General features: G+C 37.2%; 1 protein-coding gene across 1 annotated transcript in view; it reads left to right on the forward strand.

The window, feature by feature from the left end:
* LRRFIP1 (LRR binding FLII interacting protein 1) overlaps nt 1–23,768 on the forward strand; it is a 52,570-nt gene extending 28,802 nt beyond the window's left edge. Inside the window, exons 2-17 of the mRNA XM_072419109.1 lie at nt 3,480–3,566; nt 6,645–6,662; nt 7,189–7,317; nt 8,485–8,539; nt 10,568–10,689; nt 12,105–12,149; nt 12,305–12,510; nt 13,102–13,105; nt 13,803–13,838; nt 14,180–14,418; nt 16,476–16,578; nt 16,799–16,891; nt 17,132–17,224; nt 17,889–17,981; nt 18,589–18,700; nt 19,611–23,768. Of these exons, the coding sequence (XP_072275210.1) occupies nt 3,480–3,566; nt 6,645–6,662; nt 7,189–7,317; nt 8,485–8,539; nt 10,568–10,689; nt 12,105–12,149; nt 12,305–12,510; nt 13,102–13,105; nt 13,803–13,838; nt 14,180–14,418; nt 16,476–16,578; nt 16,799–16,891; nt 17,132–17,224; nt 17,889–17,981; nt 18,589–18,700; nt 19,611–21,394 (3,219 nt within the window). The 3' untranslated portion in view covers nt 21,395–23,768. The remainder of the gene's footprint in view (nt 1–3,479; nt 3,567–6,644; nt 6,663–7,188; nt 7,318–8,484; nt 8,540–10,567; nt 10,690–12,104; nt 12,150–12,304; nt 12,511–13,101; nt 13,106–13,802; nt 13,839–14,179; nt 14,419–16,475; nt 16,579–16,798; nt 16,892–17,131; nt 17,225–17,888; nt 17,982–18,588; nt 18,701–19,610) is intronic.
* Nucleotides 23,769–24,808: the final 1,040 nt, after the last annotated feature.

The raw sequence follows: 24,808 nt of genomic DNA on the forward strand, positions 1-24,808 counted from the left end.
AACAGTTTCTTTATGCCAGGTATCCAACATAATACTGAGGATATTCTGTAAATTCAGGGCTTCATGGCCTCTCTATATATGGACAAAAAATGATGCAGAGAGAACGGCTGCTCCTCATCATTGATGAACTCCCATTCCCAAGAAAACATCAAAAACAATTTCCCACATTATGTGAGCATCGTGGAGACACCCGAAAATGTACTGGAGGGTGGAAAGGATGAGCCTGGAGTTCTCTCATTTTCAACGGCTTTAACATAAACCATTGCTTGTAGTTTCCATTTCATTTGGTTGTTTTTCCAGTTAGACAAGTATTGTGTTCTTGAAACACCTGTGCCTGAAACATTGACATATTCTATTTGTTACAAATGGCAAGATTCTTCTCACATTAAAAAAGCAACCTAAGCTAAACATATTGCTAGCTGGTATAATCCTAATGAAAATGAAGAAAATGAGCACGTAGAGAATTGCAGAAAAACATCTAATAATAATAGAGATGGAAAGAAATTCTGTGGTTCAGAATGCACAGGTTTTCGCACAGATTTCCGCCTGCAGAGGTTGTGTGATTACTTTAGGTAAATTGTGACAGCTGGAAATTTGAAAAATAATTGTAAAGTTGGGTGCTTTGTATCACCGTTCAGTCCCAGTTTTAGTAAACTCTACTGAATTGCCTCAACTAGTATGATGCATATTAATTAATGAAGATAAAACACAACTATAAATCTTTTTCAATCCATGACAACATTTTGTGTTATTCCGGGCCATATAGAATGCAATATTTTGCATATTCTGGTATTTATCTAAAAAATGGGCTGTCAGTTCACACGGTAAAATGAAAAACAGATTAGCACATTTTTATTGTGTTGCACTGCAGTGTGGGTCCAACATCCCTGTACTTGTCATTGTGTTTCCAGTCTTTACTGACCCGGAGATCTACCCCACAGAGTGCTGTGTGAGATTACAGCAATACTGTAATGTTAGGTCAGCCTCTGATTAGGTGTTTTCCACAGTGCTGATTAAAAACACAAATAAATGCATAATGTAAGGGGATTTTGTACATTGCTTTAGGCAGGGCCACTAAAATGAAAAGTAATTTATGTGGAATGATGCTTTATATCCTGTTTCTAAGCAATTGATCTAAGCTGCCCTGCCTACATATATAAAAGGACGAGTGTTAACTGTTATATGTACCGCCTCCAAAGGTATATTTAAAGGACCTTACATCAGGTAATATGTTTTACTTTTATTGTTGTGTATTAGGCAGAAACAGAACGTTTCTAGGTTTCTGGAACACCATTAGTATGATTGGTAGTGAGTTGGTGCTTTGAAAAAGACGATTTTCTTATAATAATAATATTATTAATAATAAGCACTATTTATATATGGCCAACATATTACGCAGACAGAAATATTATGACGGACAGATACAGATCGTGACACAGGAGGAGGAGAGGACCCTGCCCTGAAGAGCTTACATACTCTGTGTGGGTGTTTGTAGAAGAGGGTGTATATACAATTTTCAACCATAGATTTGCATTCTGAGAAATGTTCCCACTATATGTTTAAATATAAATGCAGAAGTGTTTCTATGTATGTTCCTTTTAGCTGCTCATGCATTTATGGGTCAGTTTGTTTTTATTAGGAAGTCTTAATACAGCAAGGTAGAAAACATCACAAAAACAAGAGGAAAAATGTAAATTACTGAAATATGATCATAACAGTGTTAATACATCTCTAAAGTTAGCTATTTCTTGCAAGGGGGAAGCAGTTCTTGAATTTAAAGGTGTCAGTCTTAGCACAGCAATGGGTAAGGGTAGGTTAGGGTGCCTTTAACAATAAATGGCAATGCAGCATACCAGTGCATGTTCTGTACGTCACCATGCATTGTTAATGCATTATTTGAAACGATCCCTATAGCATATGCTTATAATACAGTTAAACTGAAAGCATTTGAAATGCATATAGTGAAGGGATATGGTTTCCCTTCTATAAACGAACCTTTATTGTGTCCTTCAGTTGTAGAGGAGGTTACTTGGCCTATGTCTGTGTATTACTATTTCTAGTAGCGTGTACAGTTGGGGTTGTTGTCATTCTCAGAGTCTTCCTGTGTTAGTTAAATGTGTATGTTAATTTTTTTTCTTTCTTCCTTCCTATGGGCGGGCAAGTTGTTGCAAAACTTTTTGTTAGGCTTGCCTCCTTTTTTATCATTCTGTGTCCTTCTACATTCTTTATAGACCTATCCGTCATCATAATGACATTAGATCGATTATGGTTGGCCTTAAACTTGTACATTGATATTGATATAAGGTGCAAGGCAAAAGCAAAACTTCCAGCAAGGAAAGATAACAGTGCTAACAACAGAGCTTTGTCTGGGTCATCATTATTTTATTACTGTAACTAATATGCAGACCTTTAGTTGATTGAATAAATTAATATAGAAAGCATGGTAATTGACAATATCCAACGTATTTTTGTTCTTGTAACCTGTGTCATAGTGAACCAATATCATATATATCTCTATATCTGACTTGGGCAGCCCCTTGTATTTAAATACAGTAGAACCTCAGTTATCCGGCAGCCACGGGTAATAGCCGATTCTGGATAAGTGTAGTTACCAGTTAACTGAGGTTACTCAGCCATTCAGCACTAGACTTGAATGGGGAGACTTGTCCCCATTCACCTTTAGTGCAGAATGGCTGAGAAAAGGTAAACCCTCATGATGCTGGAGCCATCATCAGGGATCGGTTTTCTTAGCTAATCAGTGCGAAGCAATCAGCGTAGCTCTGCTCTCCTAATTGCTCCTGCAACACTAGCGGGTTTGTGGTACATGTTCTTGAATGCAGAACACATGCCACACATCCACTAGGGCTGCAGGAGCAATCGAGAAAGCAGAGCCGTCGGCTGTCGGTTATGTGAAATTTCTGGTTATCTGAGTTCCGGATAACCAGGGTATACTGTGCTTTATTTTTTTTTTTTTATAACACGATTAGGTAAAAATGTTGCAGCAATATCTGTAATACTTCACTTGCATTGTAGTGAGGTATCTGCACAAGACCAGTTCTGTGTTTACAAAATAATAGCACAATATTATAATTAAAGATCAGCAGCATTATGTTTAGTACTTTAACCCCCCTTGAGAATTTTTGTTACTTCTCATGATAACGTTTATTGAAGTTGGGCCTGTAATATTGGAGCTCTTGATATCAGTAAAACTTTTAGAAGAACATGAAACTGCAGTACAATGTCCTGTTTGGAATGCAGGTCAGAAACCCAACACACTCCAAAAACTCAAGATTCTGATTCTGCATTTTTATATTTGTCTTTCTTTGCATGTTTAAGACTTTATATTTTCAGCAATACTTCACATTGGATGCTTCTTAATTCTTTAAAAGTAGTAGTTAAGGTGTAATGAAAGTGATTGTATTTAGGGATCTTTTATTTGGAGGCTTCTATTTGATTAATATGGCTTTTTGTTTTTACAGGCAGAGGCTAGGTTGGCAGCAAAGAGAGCAGCACGGGCTGAAGCAAGAGAAATTCGCATGAAAGAGCTAGAGCGCCAACAGAAGGAGGTGAGAACAAATCATACGTGTATTCCTAATGTTGCATTTCTGCGTGTTTTGATGGTTAGGGGGGGCCTAGGTTTTACACTTTTACATAGGGCTGTGTTATTTAATGCAGTGATTCATTATTAGTGTTTGTTTTTTTGTTTTTTTTTATAATTGCCTAGAGTTCAGTTTTATTGGTGTCATTGAACATTCCCCTGTCGTTAACCAAATGGGTTGCAGCCTCCGTTGAATGTTTCAAGGGAATGGAGTTCTTTTAAATTCAATGTATGTTACCTGTCATTTGAACTATTATATTTATAGTAATCAGTGGTATATTAAATGTGCAGACCAATAAATTGTGTAGTTCTCTTCTGGGCCTTTCTCCCTCCCTAAATATCTGTAGTTTCTAGTGTGTTTATTTTTTTGAATTGCTCTGAATATGAGAATGTTAAAATATAGACCAAGCATACTTATTTCTGATCATAACCCTGTGCATTAGGGAATCACATTTACCACTGAATAGGGGCTGAAGTCTGTACCGTTTAGATATTGGTGAAAAGCAGGTTAATTTGCACAAATTTTACATAGCTAATGACTTCTTTTTTTTGCCACAGCTACCATTTTACCTAATTTGCATTTCACAGCAAAATTTCCATGGGTTTACTTTGTATCTGAGTTTGCTGTTTAAAATGTACTTGGCTCTGAATATTTTTCCATACTAATTTCATGTGTTCTGTGTATTTAAAAAGATCTTTACCTGACATGCCTTCATCTGCTTTTCTCCCCACAATTATTACCATTTTTGTTAAGATATAATCCAGGGTCATTCTCTACATCCAGACATGTAATCACAGTCCAAAGATGACAGTCTTACTGTTATTATTACTCATTTTTAGTCTTAAACTATTGATTATTATACAAAAATTATCAGCTGTATATTCCCTATTCTCATTCTTATGCCTGTGTGGCAGCCACTTGTATATAACACACTTGCACACCTATGTATCCCATAAAGTGGTAGAAATGACAGATTCAGATGGTTTAACCTACAACCAAAAAACAGAAATACAGTAGAACCCCAGTTATCTGGAACTCAGATAACGGTAATTCAGATAACTGGCACCCGACATCTCCGATTTCTTTATTGCTCCTCCAGCCCTAGCGGATCTATCGCATGTGTTCTACATCCAATAACACATACCACAGCTGCGCTAGGGCTGCCGGAGCAATCAGGAGAGCAGAGCAAACCTACGCTGATTGCTCCGCTCTGAGATTGGCAGCGGAAAGGGAACCCCTGAGTGAGTGTTTCAGTACCACTTACTGTTAGTCACTGTCAAATCTGCAAACGCTGGTTCTTTTACAACTAGCATTGTGGTACAGGCAGCAGAGCAGCGGGCCTACAGCCAGTCGCTTTGAGCTGTGCACGAACGCGTGTTCCCGCCGCAGGTCTGAACCTTTCCTTTACTGAGAGGTCTGTTTAATGAAAAATTTTACACTGTAAGTTTAGCTCATTTTGTTTTATCCTTTAGTTTCAAATTATTACATATGCATTTACAGATCTTCTGACTGCAAGTTGTCATTTGACTTCTTGAGAAATATGTGTCCACATGTTGGTGTTTTTTTCCAGTTTCAGTGCTGAATTACTAGATCACTGTTAGATTTTTCACTGTCACATGTCATATGATCCCCCGACCTAAAAGTTGGGAACTAAAAGCAGGAAACTTTATTGTTTATTAAAGTAATAAATAGATCAGATTCTCCTAATAGCCTCCCTGAATAATTATATTTGTTTGGCCGGTTGATCTATTATACTTGCTGTAGCTGTTTCAGAATCATTGAGTTTTTGACATGTCTATGAACTGATGTTGCAGTCTTCTAATTTAACCTTTTCATTTCCAGCCTGGGCAGATTATTTGGCTATTCCGATATTTTCTAGATGGAATAGAATGTCTGAAAATATTGTCAGACCACATTGTATCCCCCTAGGGGAATAGTTGGCTTAAAATGGCAAAATGTCTACAGAATTTACCTAATCTGTAATGGTGTTATTTATGGCTAATTATTGTGGTTTAGTTAGATTCTAATAGATTTTAGTTTTGTGTATAAATATAGACATCTAAGTACTTTACATTGGAACTAAACCCATGTGGCTCGCCAATGCTTGTTCCATTGCAGGCCGCCACCATCTTCTTCTCATCTCCCTTAGGGTTGATCTTTGGCCATCCCAATTGGCCCTGCAGGGCTGATTTTATTTATTCTCTGCATGTGCAAGGGAAACCAAGATTGCTGGGTCTCCCTGGCAACCACCGCTAAGCACATGTGCAGCTCAGTGTTTTTGTCAGTTCCCTGGCGCTATCAGGCAGATGAGACCGTTTATTGTAGAAACTGACCTTGCCTGTCCTTTTCTGCAGTAACTACCTGCCTGATCATTAATTTTTCAAACTAGACTTTAGTTCCACTATATATAATATTGATAAATCATTATATGCATGTATGGATTTTGGAGCTCTCTGTTGTCAGCTGTCTCCCTAAAGTTATGGCAAAATCTAAAACTGTTATTTGCAAAATATCTGCAACTTCAGTTAAATTCCTAAGAAAGGGTTAGCCATGCCCATAACATATTTTGCACCTTTATACAGTTTACTGAAATCACTTCTTCTGTGAGAGATTCCAGAGATAGCAGGTGCCCAGCGAGAAGATTCACTGTCTATAATTCACCATATTTAAGCATTGCAGAGCACTAGGAGATCTGTCTCCAGGAGACTTTGTTTGCTGCTTCTTTCTGTAACTGAGGCAACAGTGAGAAATTTCTTCTCGTTAACATTTTCATTGCTGCTTACTGACTCTGCAGATATTATACTGAAAACGTTTTACTGTACTGGCTGCGAACACAATGACGGAGTACGGATTGATGTAATAATCTCAGTAATGCCTCAGAAAATATCAAGCTGTAGCTTTACATTGCTGTTGGGTATTGTGTGAACAAACTGAATGTAATGCTTTTCTATTCTTTAACTTATTTGGCTTTTAGCTGTACTTTTCTGTCACTATAATTCTGCTGCTTTGTTCTTTCTGACTTCTCTGTTTTCTCCCTATATACAGATCTACCAGGTTCAGAAGGTAATGTCTGTGTGTGTGATTCCTTGCATGAGTAGATAATTGTTTTATTTACTTTACTCGTTTATTTAGTATCTGTATGTGACTCATTTTTGTAGTGACATTGTTTAATCTTTTCTTAAATAGACCATACTTATCAAAGGATTACATAACCTAAAAATTATAGGACATAAGCAGCATCTCTAAGCAAGTTCTGTAACAGTAATAAAAATACTGCTTGCCTCACCCATGGTTTTACTGCATGCTTTATGGACATCAATCTAAGCTAAGGCATAATATGTAGGTAATATATTTTATTGGGGGTGTCAGGTCTAATTGAAGCTTTGGTTTTATGTGCATGGCATCTGGTAACTGCGATGTGTCGTTTTTAGATCAAGCCTATGCACAAGAAAATCATTTGTATTGTTTTGTTTTTTCATTTCTGCACTTCAAATTAACATCCTTGATAAGCTCATGCATGGAGTGCGTTATGTGCTCTCTTTTAACTTTTACTGGTCTTGCTGATCCTTCACTTCTCTTCTTCCTTCAGAAATATTATGGTTTGGATGCCAAGTGGGGTGACATTGAGCAGTGGATGGTAGGCTTTTACCAACAATCCCTGTGTGTTATGTTTAGTAAACCTTGTGCTTTGTTTAGTGTTAGTAGTCTGTGCCAATTCGTGATATAAAGAATATGTTGACTGTCCCAAACGGTGTAACTATCACAAAGCACCAGTAAAGCTAGTTCTATTCTTGCCCTAAAGCAACAACAATGTACAAACTCCACAACTAGAAAATCCAAATTTAGGGGTTCAAAGAAACACCATTACCCTAAAACATTAACTGAAATGTCTGATTTGCCAAAAGTCTGTATAAACCCGTTAAATGTATGTCCATCCCTTTTTAATATCTTATCTTTGAGCAGGGAGTGGTTGTAGCTCTTAACTGGTTATTTTTTGTTTTCTGCTCCCCAAAAAGAATTCCACGTGCATCCACTCTTCAAGATGCAACAGTAAATGATAGAAAATTACCCTAAACCAAAATTTTTGTTCATAATTATCAATGACAATTCCTACTTATTTCAGTTTTTATAACACAGATGAATATATGACGTTACCTTTCTTAGGAAGGGAATGTGTCATCATAGCTGCGATTGCTTGATTATTCTGTCTGTTGTAGTATTTGTGAAATTCCAGTCTGGTTTGACATGGCTGAATTCTACCACAATATAAGGATCATTATTATTTAGTTATTTTCTAAGGATTTCCAGGTATCCTGGTCTTGTAAGTACAAATGTCATTATGTACAGGAACTAGCTGCATTGGCTGCCAAGAAGCACAGTACGCCATCAGAAGGGAAAATATCTAACACGCATTTATTCTCCATAGAGGAAACAAACCTCTCTGTAAGGGGATTAGCTAGTAGAAATGCAAATTGTGATACTAAAACAGTAATTACAGGTTTCTTGTGATATTGTGTTGGGCTTCTAGAAAGGTAAGATAATACTATTTAGCTTCCACCAATGTTTTTGCTATTTGGTGTTTGGTTTCTAAAAGTTCTGAGTATCCGACTTGACTTGACTTTATAACCAGTGAAGTCAAAATTTCTGATATTCTGTACTTTTATTTGTGTGAAAAACCCAACACATTAAAGCCATTGGATCACAATGGGAGCTAGGCAACTTGCATTTTTAATGGAAAGCTTAACATTGCAATTTTTTGTGATTCTTTAATCAAATTATTGTTTAATGTTTAATTGGAAGCCTCTACCTAGATTTGTCAGTGACTTTCTTTTTCTTTCTTCATGTTAACTTGACTTTGCTTTTGAACCTTTTCTTCTTCCTTCAGGTTTCTGATGACGATGATCTCATGTCTGTGACTAGCAGAAGCAGTCTAAGGGTCAGTACCCTGTGTCTTTCTATATGTGTATTGGTAGTGGAGAGGTAAATCTGCCATTGTGATTTACATGGTGCTGTATTGGAAATTACTCAAGCATTGGGTACTGACCACAGCTTGTCTGGCATGTGAAAAAGTTTCTATTTTTGCTGTAAGCAACCACGGCACACCCTGCGTTCCCTTTTCTTAAGTGTTCACTTCCTATGTCATTAGAAAAATTAAAAGCTATTGTTCAGAAAGTCACAATATAGTCTGTTAAGCTAAATACTATTGTTTCACTCCTTTTTTTCTGGTATTTTATGGCTTAACTCCTTGCTTACAGTTTTAGAAATTCAGCAGCCTTACAATAATATGGGGCAGCGGACCCAGCACACACCAACACTTATACACACCTACCGTCAGTGACTGGTCTTTCTTATAGGGGAAATCAAATAAGAAGGGAAGGAAAGATGGGCTTACGGCAAAAGGTTTTTAAATCCAAAATACCTAATTTTTTTATAAACAAAATATGGTACCTACGTCTAATAGAAAACCACTGAGCTACAATCTAGACTAGACAGAGGTCCCCTATAAATAATTAGTACAAATTGTTCGCCCTGTTACGGGATACACATAAGGTTGATAAAGTCTATACAAAAAGTATCCCGTAACCCGACGCGTTTCACTCACATGAACTTCCTTAGGGGACTCTTTGAGATTGTGTACTTTGACTTTGGGGATAGTACGAACAATAACGCACTTTTTTATAGGAGACATGCACAATTACTGAACAAATGTGGATGAAACACACAAAATTCAGCTAATTACACACATGATTTTTTACATTGCTTGTGAAGGTGCTACAAAGTAATAAGTTGTCATTTAGTCATTTACTATGAAATATGAACACCTTGTGTATATGTTACCCTAAAAGTATTTGGTAAGAGCAGCAACTGACATACGGAAAGTATAGACTGTTTATTCTCATTCATATTAAGGAAAGTACAACTTGATGCATGCTATTTGAGTTGAACTTTTCCTTTAATTAAGAGAAATCATCGTAGCAACCCAATTTTTTTATTCAGCAGTTTTAAAAGTATAGAGGAGGTAGATGCCAGGTATAATTACTGTAATGTGTTTTCCCACACACCCAGGCTCTTAATGTTAGATACATAAGATGGTTAGTACAAGTGGTCAAAGCCAATGAAGCATAAACATAACCTGACAGAGCTTTACCCTGACAGTAAACAAAGCGTCATTTTTACACGGACAGAACAGAAGACAAATAACAGGTTACCCTGGATATTAAAGAGCAAAACTTGTTCAGCGAATCCTTTCCTGTTTTCTGCAACCTTGCTACATTCAGTCTACACTGCAGGTTCTAATAAATTCAATATAATAAATGATATACTGTATCAATTCTGCCAGTTAAACTTTCTACAGAATAATATGAAATGAGCACTACATGCATGCAATTGGAACATAATCCCTTTTATTGCAAATGTGAGAATATGTGTATAATTATAGAGAGATTTATAAGGATCATTGCAAGATGAATAAAATCTCTTCATGCCAGGTGTGAAATACCTATCTGCTACAATGGGACAATTCATACTGGTATACAGGGGGTTGGCCTACCTGGTTTCACATTAAAAAAAAAAACATTTCCTTTCAGCCATTTGTTTCTTGTTTTTCTCCCTCATTCGCTTACAATTAATGTCTATAGGATCATGTTTTTCTTGTTTCTTCTGAGCCACATTTATGCATGGTCAGAAAAACAAATAAAACTGTGATAACCCCTGTACTAGTTTACAACCAGTGTGCATAAAGTCTATTTTTATAATAAGCCAGCAGATTTCATATGATTGTACAATAACATTGACCCTTCACAATATTGTCTGCATGGAAATGATAGGAGTGCCTATCATGGTTTCACATGCTAACTAACAAGCATTAGCAAGTGATGGTTGATGTATATACTTGCTTTGCTGTGCAGTGATTATCCATGTGTTTTACAATTGAAAGGTTAAAGTTGTCTGTTATTGTGTGTGAATAGCTTATATCTTTCATGGCTCTTCCTGTCTTCCCCATATGCAGAGCGCTTATTACTCTGACCTCAGCCTAGCCAGTGCTCCTCTCCCCTCCAAGCAGCAGCAATCAGTGCATAATGGAAGTCGGGTCTGTTTTATTACATATCTTTTCACTCCTATCACTATCCCGTGCATACAGTTTTATTTTTCCTTTTTTTGTTTGTAATTCACACTTTACCTGCCTTACTGTCTCTCTCTCTCTCAAGTTTTCTATCTTTTTCTTTCTTATGGTTTGTATTTTATTTAAAACAAAGATAAATTTAATTTCAACACTGCCGTGATTTAACGTTATACTAATATTATTGTGGATCATAAAGTCTCAATTTGGACAAACGTATTACAGCTATTTCCCAGCCAAATAAAGAAATTTGCCTTTAATGTAGCTACAAATTGATTAACAACTACCAGCTACTCAATTTAGATTAGCAGCCTGGCTCCAAAGTTCATGAGAAACTGTTTCCTTTTGGCTACACTGCCGTGATTTAACGTTATACTAATATTATTGTGGATCATAAAGTCTCAATTTGGACAAACGTATTACAGCTATTTCCCAGCCAAATAAAGAAATTTGCCTTTAATGTAGCTACAAATTGATTAACAACTACCAGCTACTCAATTTAGATTAGCAGCCTGGCTCCAAAGTTCATGAGAAACTGTTTCCTTTTGGCTAGTAGTCACCACATTGCAAACAGGGCAGCAGGGCAGCAGGGGATGAATGTTAGTCTGAATGCTACAATGGAAATCTATTGATAATTTCCAATGACATTCACCAAGTGTTTCCCAGAACTAGCAAATCCAGGGAAACACCCAGTGTTGAGTGAAACTAGCCTAAAAAAATAAGATATTTTGTAACAAATTTCTGGTATACCTACCCTAAAAACATTATAATAGAATCCCTCAATAATCCTTTCTGCAGTAGAGGCCAGTCTGGGAATACCAGGTATCTATTTAATAAAACTTGTTTCATGCAGTGGAAGCTAAAAATTGAGCTACTGAAGCAGCTAATTAGAGAAGGAAAGAACAGGAAAGTCTTTTCTGGTGTATTGACTCTCATTAATAGCCCACTGAGCAAACTGCTCCAAAGATGCTCATGGAAATTGTTTAATCCCAGGTGGCTTAAAAATTGCAGCAAAAGTATATAAGTTATATGACTGGTTGAATTGAATTACCATTATTTTTCAAGGTAGAGGAGGTCTTGTAATTTCTGTTTTTGCTGTGTATGTAGCTGTTTTCCAGGATTTCTGCTTTAAACAATTGATCTGCACCACATTTGGGTACCATAAGCAGGGCAAAGTGCAGTAGCACATCTCAACCAATCGGAGTTCCAATTTAATTTACCTGGCTCTAGAAAGTGAAGTCTGATTGTTTGCTGTGAGTTTCTACAGTTCAACATTATCTAGTATTCTGACAGATTGGGGATCATAAAGCTTAATCTTTGTTTTCCAAGCTTACCCTTAGACCAGCACAGTTTTCAACTTTTTATTGTATTCTATCCTTTTTCAGCCTTCTCTTCTGAACTGCAACTCTCTGCCTTCCAGATCCCAGCGGGTGGGTTACTTATTGCATTTCTTCGCTTCTGTTATGTCTTGCTTTATGCTTTTTAAGTTGCATTATCCTACCTGCATGAATCCTTTCCCTGTCCATTTGTCCTCTCTTTATGATTGCTTCCATGTGACTGTCTGCTCTCTGTCCCTTGGTGCCAGGGGTCGCTGTATGATGAGGGTGTCAGCACTACAAGCCGTCGTTCTTCCAGTTCTCGGCCTGTGAGATTTTCTTATTTGCTTTATTTTCTGTTCTATAGTGACTGTAAAATATATATATATATATATATATATATATATATATATATCTCCACATTTTTTTCCAGCATAAGACCTGTGTTCAGCAATATAGTTGTAGGCTTATCAAAGTGACATATTGTAAGCAAATTTGTGTTTAAATTGGTTGTTATGAAAAATTTCCTGAATAAAAACTATATGTGGTTATCACCAAGGGTGAACTGCCACAGATTTACGCACAGTTACGTATTTAAACCAGGATTGTGCTGGTGGAGTCGGTACATGTTTGCTGATTCTTACTCCTGAGTACACAAAAAATTGCTTCAGACTCCACAAATCTGATTTAAACACATCTATTTATAAAGCAGTGAATCTGACATTCACCCAAACATTCCCTGGTGGGAGAATCAATTACTACCACTGAAACACATAGACCTGAAAGTTTCTCCACCAGGAAATGTTTGGGGGAATGTCTGATTACCTGTTTTGTAAATGGGGTCCATCAAATAATACATTCTTTAAAAAAAAAAAAAGTTTTTTTATAGCCAGTCAGTGAACCTCTGCTGCCAGACAGACACTACATTATTATAGTTTTTAGATCTACAAGGGTGGCTTTACACAGACATTCCTTGTCACATAATACAGCTTGTTCTGCTGAATATATAGAAAGTGAATTCTGGGTTTATTGTCCTTTTATATGTGTACTTGTCTTGTGATTATAGGAGTGTAGTGACAGTGGGGTTAGCATAGGCGGCTGATAACTAGCATTCTGCAAGGATATCAGTAATGCATCCTCTTTTTTTTCTTATAGTAAGTTTCCTTTACAGTCTGCGAAGTATAGATAGGTGGAATCCTTTACAGTAGTATTGGTTTACATTTGTTCTACAGCTGAATGAGCAGACATTAGGTAAAATATAGCCTTTATTGAGTGATTTCCCTATTTCCCTATACATGCATTGAGCATGGCAGGATTTTCATGTCTTTTACTTCCCTAGGAGGGTCTCATAAGCGGCACATATTGATATGATATTTACAGTGGCATCTTACCAGCTCCTTTAACATATCATTTAAATTATTAGATTTGTCATTTTAAAGTTACATATTCCTACACATTTATTGTAGCACCTTTTAGTTAGTGAGTTTTACATAAAACATTTACATTCGTACACTGGTAGCTTTATGGTATCTGGATAGATCTTTGTAATCCCACCCCAGTGATGTCTGATCTAAGCTGTATTTCTAGTAACCTCTTGCACAGTCGGTTATTTTTAGTATTCCTCTTAGGCAGTGCTTTCGTAGTAGGGCAGGTGGACAGTACAGATCCGGCTACATTTCATTTATGTACTGTCTGTGAAGAGAACACTGGTTGTAGACTGTTTCAGCAGAGTTTAACAATGTTTCTTCTGTGTTTTAACTTTTACAGGTGGAAGAAAGACCAGACAAAGATTTTGGAGAAAAGGTAAGAATTCCTTTCTTCCACCTCATTGTTGCAGTAGAATTGTGTTAAATAGTTATTTGGTGGAATTTGTAATGTAGAATTTAACAAAACATTTCATTTGGACCCAAAAAGTCCCAGTGCAATAAAAAAGTAAACCTGGTGAAGCAGTATGTTGTAAAAGTTGATTTTAAGGCTCACCAAGCCTAATTTAAGTTGGTTTTATTCACTACTTGGTTTCAAGTAGTTTAATTTTTTTATTTTGGTTTTCTGGTAGATAAGGTAATACCTCCACAGAAGGAATTTTATAAATCAACCTACTAATGTAATAAACCTCAAAGATCCTGAATGTTTTACTTTTCCAGGGTAGCCGTCCAGTGTCCAGTTTATCGGCAGCTACGCTTGCTTCACTGGGTGGGACGTCCTCGAGAAGGGGCAGCGGAGACACTTCAATTTCTGTAGATACTGAGGCATCTATCAGGGAAATAAAGGTAGCTGCAACCGTTAGGCTTCGTTCCTACTACAACTGTGGGCGGTGTCTTGTAAAATGCAGCATGTTGGCATTTGTTTGCCATACCTTGTGTTTTGCCAGCCCATTCATTTGAATGGGAAATCAACACACCATATTACACAAAAAAATAATGCATGCTGCACTTTTAAAACCACACAGCCATGTAATGTTGCAGTGTGTTGCTAAAGTGTGTATGGGGGGCAATTAAGAAGAAATTGCAACAACCCAAGTCTTGTGCATGCCACAACACACTAGTAGGAACGAGGCCTTGCATGTATTTATGTAAGCCCCCAGCCATCCCTCCCCATCCTCCTGTCCTCAATATGCTGAGATATCAGTTGTGCAGCTTCCTCAATGCCTCACATCTTTTTTTTTTTCCAGAATCCTCATTGTTGGTCTTGTGCATGCAATTCTTTGTGAAGTTGTGTTTGCATTTTACCAGGCAAATTTTACATTTTTTATTTATTCATTCATTAAATAAATCTGCACTTGCATATCTGTGACTTTTATGCCCCTTTTCTATATAACAGCCATCAAAGGTTAGTTTTATGTCCTGCCTAAATGGTTTCGGTTTTGGGGTGTTAGAAGATTTTACTGCTATCCAGGGCTTAGTTAGGGAGAAAATTTCCTTACTTGCTGTTCAAGTAACAATAGTTTTACCAGAAATAACAGGTAGTGAGAGCAAATTTACACCAGCAACTATGACAGAAATACCATTTATTTTTGAGAAATGGAGTAGGGGAAAGTTTGTACCCTAGACAGACTTTTTTTTTTTTTTTTACAGATTTACCTAATGTTCTTCAACTGCTAAGAACATTGTCATTATGACAGCGACTCTAATGGAGTCCTGGACCGCAATACAATCCTAGCAGGGTTTTTAATCTTTCTTCAACTATCCAAATAAATTATCCTAAATTTTAGTATTTTTCTTTTTGTAAAGGAGATTTGTGTTTTTGTGCAAAAGAAACTATATACAGATATATTCATGTACATATTCATGCTGTCTTGGATACTTATGGTCAAACGTAGACTGCTTCTGACTGCTACAATGTAGTCCACCCTAATACAAACTACACATGGTACATTTTTTTGTGTGCCCTTCGGAAATCAAAAAGCAAATTGGAAAGCTCAATTCTAATAAAACAGATCCCTTCCCTCATAATTATAAAAAGGCATCTAATCAGAAAAAATAAATATCATAGGGTTAGCAAATATTTTAATTTTAAAGTTTTAGGTTTGCAGACTCTAGACTGCATGTTGCCTCCCTACTGTTTAAAAGAAAGGCAAAAGCAGAATAAATTTGATTGTATGTAGTTTTTTTTATTTTAAAAATCACATTCTGCTCCAAATGAGCTAACAAAGCTCAGTAACTTGCAGGCTACTGGCCATTTTTCCTGTTCTTGAAGTTGGGAAAATAGCTTTCATTATGTATAGTGTGCTACTACTTCAGAATAGATGTTTGCGATAATTGATAAATATTGCACAGACTGCTTTGCTGCTAGGAAACATAGATAAGTTAAACTCTTAATGGCAAACTGCATCTACTATCTTCGAGCTCCTGTATTACTGGTTTAGATGGAGGAATATTTTATTCTATGACTTCCCTGTCTTATGCTGCTGTTGATCTATAACCTGTTTGGTCATGTTCCTCTTTTTCTTGGCTTTTGTTTCTGCAATTTTCACTCTTTAAAATCTCCCAACTTACCATAAAAGTATTTTTTGCTTTAAAAAAACGGACACCTTTATGTTCCATAGGGTGCAGCATTCTTTACTAGTCCCGACAGGCTTGTTTGCATTATTGCATTGCTAATTTATATGCAGCTACCTAGCTATAGATGGCTCGCTCAACAGGGATGGACGCAAGATTTATGGTGCACACAAACCTTGTTTCCCTTTCTCCGTAGTAAGGGGACAAATCAGTGCCCTCCTTTTTCCAAATACTTTCCAGCAAGTTGTTTCTTTGAGGGTAGTATTAAGCTTTAAGGCAGCCTGATATAATTGTCATCACTGAGCAGTCAACGTTAACCTAGCAATGTATTTTTACATTAAATAAATGGGTGGCTAACTCCCCTTCTGTCTTTACTGCCGCTGCGGTATAGGCTGAACGGGACACCCGCAGGATTCTGGGATACTTATGTTGCATATCACAGGAGGCTGCAGGCTGCTTCTTCAGCACATGTCCAGTCTCAGGCATTTACAGATGGGCAAGACCCTAAAATCAACCCAGAAAAACGTGCTGCCATTACTGATCAGGTATTGAATTTACTGTATATCTGGATGTCTTTGGCATCAATACTTTGTCGCTGACTTTGCAAGTGAAGTCTTAAACTTCTGATTTGTATGTAGAAGGAGATTGAGAATCTCCAATTCTCATATTTTACTAGAGAGATTAGGCCTGTGTTGTCACTTTTCTAGCAGATGATGGTATATAGTAATAGATCATTGTTTCTCATATTACTTATGTCCTGTGCAGGAGTGTGAACGTCAGAAACATGACCAGAATGTCCTACGTTTTCAGCTGGCTGAGATGAAGGAAGCTGTAGAACAAAAGGATTCACTCTTAACGGTAAGGGGGCACGTATGGTAAAGATGTTTAATTATACCTAAGGTGACAAATAAAGATGTACTGCTATTTTCAGTTCTAAGTTATAAATAATGGAACTTGAATATATAGGGCAGACATTTTTGCTTTTTTCTATTTTGTATTCTATTTCTTTCATTCTTTTCATTTAATCTTTACTGTTTACATCCCTTAAATTCCTTCTTTGCTTCTCCGTCTGCTGCCTCACTGCTACTGCTGCATTAGGAGATCCGCCAGCTGCAACAAAAACAAGAGAACAGTGACCGTGAAATCTGTGACCTCAAGGAGACCATAGAGTGGAAGGATAAAAAGATAGGGGTATGAGTCCCTGTTGAGGGTTGTTAAGATTATGTTACAAGGTTGCTGACAAAGGTTGTTACATATGAGATGATGTAAAGTCTTTTATAAAGCAACAGAAAGAATCACAGCTACTGTGTAGTCACTGTAGCTTTCTTACTTTTGCTATTGCTGTCCATTACTACCTCCTGATTGCTGTGTGCAAGGTGCACTATCTCTCCTCAACAAATTGATGACTAAATGATGAGTTATTGAAGTTGTAGAGGTAAAGACCCTTACTTTAATGAAGCAAATCTGATCACCTCCCTAAAGTTTTAGCTATGTGTTCACATTTTTAGCTATGTTTTAGATTTGCTGGGCATTCCATTATTTTAGGAATGTTTAGGAAAGATGTTACAGACCCTGGCTGTGAATTTTCCACTATATTTACCTACTTTTGTGTCTTTAGCTGCCCTGTGTGTTCAGAAATGTGAGACATGTCCTGAATAGCAGTTAACCCCCTGCCTGTTAAATTTGTGGGAAGGCATTTCTTTAAAATCTTTAACCTATCTAGGTTGTATGCGCCTATCTGTGTGCGTTGACCTGTTCCCTTGTTTTTTTACTTTCTATGTTTTCACTTCTTTTATTTTGTCTGTCTTCTCCCCTGTCTCCCTGTGTCTTCCTCCTCCTATCTGGGGAAGTGCAGGCTTTAGAAAGACAAAAAGAGTTTTTTGAACCTGTTCGCAGTGAGCGTGACACCCTCAGGGAAGAGGTGACCCGCCTGAGGGACGAGCTAAAGGTACATTTGATTTAGCATCATCACTGTGTGATATGAATATTTATCCTTTTAAATTTGTGTTTGTATATTTAATAAATAAGCTACCTCAACATGCAGAAGAGTTTATCAGAAATGTTTGCTTTATATAAATTCCCTATTTTCAGACAGAGGTTGCGTTGCTCTGATTCTAAATACAGTCTGACCTTTAACAAGAGTCGCCCTTTAGCTGTAATGCTGCTGAGCCTCCCACAGTGTGTTGTCAGCAGTTAGAAGACTAAAATTGTTTCCTGCGCTTTTAAGTTTAATAAGCAAAAGACTGAGGGAAAGAGACAGACTCGACTATATTGAATTGGGGTGGGAAATTACCATGTTATAATAAAGCATTGTGTGGTTGCAGCAGTGTTCCCTAATTATTTTATGCGGCCACTCAGAAGGTTTGCATTCCATGCTTTCAGGTTGATGTTCAAATGTGTAATTCATAATGCATTCACTCATAAAGGATCCAACGCTAATAATTGTTAGACAACTGTATATTCTTTTTCTCTTCATTGTTACATTTATTTTTTTTAAATTTCAAAGCAATTTTTTTCACCCTGCAAAATGACACAGTGTGATCTTCTCCTTTTAGAAGCATGGTATAGCTCTGGATTCTGTGGGCACCCCCAATGGAGACGCTTCTATAGAACCACCTGTAAATTCCGACGGCCGACCAGATCCACCCGTAAGAGCTACATCAATGGGTAAGTGTTTTTGTGGGTTGCTATTTCTGATTCTTTCTAGCAAATCCTGTTCTTAGCTTAGTAACTTTCCACTAACCCTGCTTGCTGTGCATTGTGTAACTCTCCTAGCTTGTTGCCTTGTAAGGGTATTTTTGATACAAAACAGCTGCCCTCCTCCAAAGTTAAAGCAGACAGACATATAAAAGGCAAAATCGAATATAAAACAAGTGTTAAGAGGGGTAGTATTGAGGAGTTCTTGCATGTAGTGAGGATTGTCTTCTGTGGATTGCTCTGCTTATATCTGGTAATTATTAGTTTGCTGTTTTTTAGTATTTAGCAGTACGTTCTGTTATGGAATATAATGGCGGTCGTGGCTATTTACAGAGTGGAGTTAAAAAATTGTTGTAAAAATGTAGCTGGTCTATATTTCTTACAGCAGCCTGTCTGGCGGCTTTTGAAAACCTGTCACAAAATATTTAGTCAGCAGTTTTCTAATGCCACTGAAAAAGGTTAGTTTCCTGGCGTTTATGCTGATGCTTTCAACTTTGTTTTTTTTCTAAAAAGCTCATCCAGAACACAAATGAAGATGTTGTGTTTTTATTCTGGGCACATACAGCTAGAGTAACAAAGCTGGACACTGCCAATTAGCTATCATGTTCAGAAACTGGCCAGCAGTGGCAGTCCACACACTTCTCATGACAAAAAAACCCACAAACTATCTGCTATCTGCCTTTGTTAACCTTTCCTTTTTTTATACAGCTGTTACCCAGGATGATCTTTTCTCCTGCACTTTCCAACCTGTTGCTACCTAATCCTCCTGGGCAGAAACTTTGATTCCTCATCTTCTGCTCTGTCTCTTTCTGAGATCTTTTTGGGCATGTGGGCTTAGATGTTGTTCAGAGTCATCATTTTCTTGTCCATGGTTTTTTAGGCTCCTCAAAGGAAGCAGTGGAGAAAAAGGAAACTATGTCAGTGGTGGGTGAAATTCCCCCATCAAAGACTGAACAGCATGAACAGAAAATTCCATTGACCGCTCCACCAGAAACACAACTTAATGCGGAGGGCGGAGATAAAGCGATAGAGCAAAACATTCAGATTTCTAGCAATTCAAATGATGAGGCAAATACTGGTGGTACCCAATGTGGCTTTCGATCAAATCTAGAAAATCCGGAAGAAGATCTGAAACTTAATTTAAAATCAACAAGCATTGAATATGAAATGGCTGTGGATGAATGTACCCCTGAAAACCTAAATAAAGTAGATTTAGATCAAAATTTCTCAGAGGTGCATAGAGAGACATCGGTGGACCAGAGGGACACAAGCCCAGTAGAAAGTGAAGTCTTCCAGGATGCGCTGGAGGAAATTGTTCAGTCTCCTTTAGTAGGTAGCCAGCTCAGTGAGGAACACATAGTTGCTGTGGAGGACTTCAGGAATGAAGATTATGATACCAGCCAACAAGACTTCAAAAAGGAAGAAGACAAATGCGAAGTACAGAGCACATCTGTTGAAAGTAGCAGTGATCCCAACAACAAGGCTTCAGAATTATCAGAGGGTGGAGATAATGCTGGCGTCACTACTGATGATATGATCAACCTGCACACAGATACAAAAGATGACAATGAAACAAGCAATCCAGATGATTCTAGTCAAGATGATTCAGAGGAGAGTACTTCTGATGAAATAACAAGCACAGTTGCAGATCCTGAGAAAGAAACCAGGCCTGAGGAGCTGTCTGTTCCTATTGAATCAGTGTTACAGTGGAAAGAGGATGATTCTGGGAAAACAGACAGTGATCCAAACTGCACATCCGAGGAAAAGTCAGTATCTGCTGATACAAGCATTCACCCTAGTGACCACGATGTAGAGGAGGAGGAAAATATTCATGTAACACAAAAGCAGTCATCCCAAGGTATAGAACTTACAAAAGAGGAGCATCAGCTAGTAGATAGTGAAAACAATACATTTGGTGAGGTTTCAGAGCCTTGTACTGTAATTAATGAGCAAAGCACAGTTGAGAGTGAATCATTAAGAAACAGTAAAGATTCAGAGCCCAGTATTAGTCTTGTAAAGCAATGTGAAGATGCAACAGATTCTGAAAGCCTAAATACCAATCTGGAAAGTCTGAAAAATTTAAAAGTTGATTCATCAGGCAATGAGTTATTGGATAAGCGGGAACAAGACACACATTCTGACAATTTAATGTATGACACAAGCAAGAAAACCAACAATGAATTAAATACTGTCCTCTCAGATGCATCAGGCATTGAGGAATTGAATGAAGAGAAACCTGATATTTCTGATCATCCAGTGTGTGACAGGAGTGTGAATCTGCATGAGGAAACAAATACTGTCTTCCCAGATGCCCAAAACAAAGAGGTATTGGATGAAGGTAACCCAGGTAAAATTTTGGACCATCCAGTGTGTGACAAGAGTGAGAGTAAAGATGACAATGTCCCAGTTGTTGTGGAAGAACAAAAAGAAACTGTTCTGAGTGAGACTTTCAGTAGCGAGGGTGAGTCTACACCAGAAGGGGAAGAATCTGATGACAATGAAGATGATGTGGCTTTACGAAGTGAAAAATACACTGGAGAAAGTCTACCGTTGGGGTCGTCCGTGGACCAAACATCTACAGATGATATACGGATGGAGGAAGGCCCAGACAAAGCTTCCAGAAAAGGAAAGGGCAAAAATAAAGAGGACTGTGTGGTTTCATGAAAAATGAAGTATATCTTTCTGCTATATATGTGGCACTGCTGAATATCCTCAACAGTTTACCCTTTTGCACTAGTCCTTTAATCTTTTGATGTCATGCCTCTTGGACAAAGATACAGCCATGCACAAAACATATATTATTCTAAAATGTCTTCGAAACCAGTCCTTAAGGATGCCTTTCCACTGATTTACTGCACCCCAAGGTTGATAGAGGATTATTTATCTGTTGGAGCTTATTACATTGATTCATGTAAGATCTTATCGGTTTGCACTTATATTTCCTCTTAGTTGTGTGCAATATGATTTATATCATTCTGATGTTTCTGATGTATTGTAGATTGATAGGGCCCATTTTCTAGTTCTACCACACAATTTTGTGAGAAAATAACTCTATTTATTTAATAAAGAAAAGGGCAGGATTATTCTATACCACTCAGCCAGTCTTTCATGCTTTGTGCTCTGAGCTGGTAGAGTGAAATTTAGTTTGGTTGCTATGGGTTTTTCATTTTTTTTGTCATTGTCTCTGCTGGACCTCATTACTGAAGATTAACTATAGATGGCATTCTTTTGGTGCCTTATCTATGTTGTTAAATCTCAATCCCATATACATAACTTCCATATTATTTAGGTTCCTCTGTTGAACAGAGTTGCCTAGTTTCTTTTTAGTTTTTATGAAATATTTCTTACACTGTTACAATGTTAGGCTTACATTGAAAGGAAATTAGTATAGTGTGGGAAGGGGATATTTATTTAACATATTTGTCATGCATAGTCACATTCGTACATTCCATGTTAATTGTACCTTGAATGAACAGAATACAAACAAAATCTATTTTAATGGAGTTTATTCTTAGTGAAATTTGAATATAAAGCATTCATGGTTTAATAAGACATTCAAATAGATGTTTGGAACCTGGCAGTCTATTTCAAGGCATTTGCAACAGCAGACAAATTTGATAGTGTGAAAAAACGTGCGCCTAGTTCTCAAGTGCAAGCTTTTTTAACAATTGTTTGCCATTTGTACATTCTCTGTCTATTCATTTATTGCAATTTTTGAATAGGCCCTCCAAATTTTAGTGTAAGCTAAAAACTAAACATCAAATTAATCTTTTTTCCACCCTTTGAAAAGCCTCCCTTGCTCTCAATATAACTATTGGTTTTTGGTTTGTGCCCAATTTTATACCTTAGGCTATGTGCACACGTCAGATGATTCTTGTCTGATTATCATTTGAGGACTAAAAATCAGACGAGAATCTGACGTGTGTACAACAGTCTTCCGATGCTGTTCATGGAGTCCGTCCTAGCGGATCCACAAATGACGAATGTAATACAAGTAAAGGAGAGAAAGCGCAGCGGGGTGCCACTCGCTCTTACTCCCCCCTCTCCTCTCCATAGAGCAGAACTGCACTATATGTACAGCACTAGTTTCTGCATCTTTCAGTCTTTTGTCGTTGGAAAGGATAGTTTATGATACTTTCCAACGACAAAAGTCTTACCTGTGTTCGTAACCTAAGGACGAATAACAATAATATTTACTCTTTAAGGACTATCTTCAGTATAGTAATGTCCAGTTTTATTACCTTCAAGCTTTGCTGCTTTTCTGTAAGTGGTCACTAAGCACTACCAAAAACCTTTTATATTTAGTGTTTCAAACATTAGTAGCCATAAATTTCTTATACATATCTGAGAAAAATGGTTAGATATAGACATTTCTTTTGTTCTAGATGAATTCAATTAAAAGATCTTACTTCATTGGTTTAGCTGTGTTATATGCCTGCTGACATCAGTACATTTGTGGTTTTTAGCAATATATACCTAACATGTATTTTTATAAGGTATTGTATCATCACAAAATACAGCTACTGCCTTTTATAAAGCTGAACATACACACATAGATCATCATCTTTTTAGTCGATATTGGTTGCATTGGACATTTTACTTTTGCAGTTTACAAGATGAGTTGCATTGAATTTGTTTTCATAATTTTTTTTTAATGGCTAATTAACGTTGGTCAGCTTTGCAAATGAGGGTACCATACTGTACAGGGGTAGTTACAAATAGACTGCTTTGTTGTGCAAGCTAACAAAATGAAATATGATTGACAGTCTTCTGCTTGGTAAAGCCATGATGAACTTTGATGAGATTATGGTGTACTCTTTGTTAATTTATGCCTGTATTTTAGAATCCTAGGTCCTCTGCACTGCACACATGCACATAAGTCATCTTTGCTTACATATACACTGTCTGTTACAAATAGAATCTGCTGCTGAAAAGGGAGGAGTTTATTACTATATAACTATAATTGTGGACAAGAGGAAAAACTGTACTGCTGTTTTGAGCTGTATATATTGGAAATAAACCATTTTTATTCTTTGAATGACTTTCTTATTCCATGTGTCATGCTTATTGCATTCAAGAGTGTGTTTGCATTCCATTGTTTGTTGTGCACATTCACATACAGACATTTAGATAGACCACCTAATATTCAGATAAGCCACCAATGTGTTAACAGAGAAAACCCTAGGCTCCTCACTTGCCTAACTATTGGCAGATTTAAAACTTTTGTTCCCTGCACTGTAAGGAAAAGAGATGTTTACTGTGGTTAAGATTATTGGTTTCCTAAAGAGATTAAAAATGCAACATTCAGAGTCTTTCATATAGAATTTGCATACAATAGGGTCTTTGGGTCTAATTTATTAAAGCTCTTTCCAAGACTGGAGAGGATATACTTTTATCAGTGAAGCTGGGTGATCCAGCAAACCTGGAAAGGATCTGGTCCAGGACTGAAAACATTTGCTAAGAAATCCATCCCAGGTTTGCCCTGTGTGTGAATTGTAGGGTCAAAGACAGGCTGGCAATGTTGCTAGATCAAAATGCATGGGTGAAAGTGATTCCCAATCTCACCTTTACAGGTCAATTTCAATTTATCAATCCTTCACTGCTGAAACACAGTGGGTCTAATTTTTTTTAAAGCTCTCCAAGACTGGAGAAGATAGACTATCATTGGAGAACCTGGGTGATCCAGCAAACCTGGAATGTATTTTCCTTAAAATCTGCTTTTTATTTTGATCCTGGACCAGATCTATTCTAGGTCTGCTGAATCACCCAGGTTCTCCAATGATAGTCAATCTTCTCCAGTCTTGGAGAGCTTTAGAAATCGGGTCCATTGACTCAATAAATAACCCTAGCCGAGATGAAAACTATGTTCATGTTCTTGTGCAGTGCATATACTGATTCTGAAGATGCTATTTCATATTACCAGAAAAATATATCCTGTACTTGAGTTTAATGACCTTGCTGTTTTGCTTGGAAATAGATTTAGGAGATCTACTTTAGGAATTCCAATTTGTTTGAAAAATAAAACTGTTCCCGCATGCAGTATGTACATCAGATGGGTATTAGCTTATCTGAACTGAG

This window comes from Pyxicephalus adspersus, chromosome 7, assembly GCF_032062135.1.
Source record: "Pyxicephalus adspersus chromosome 7, UCB_Pads_2.0, whole genome shotgun sequence".
NCBI classification, from domain to species: Eukaryota; Metazoa; Chordata; class Amphibia; order Anura; family Pyxicephalidae; genus Pyxicephalus; species Pyxicephalus adspersus.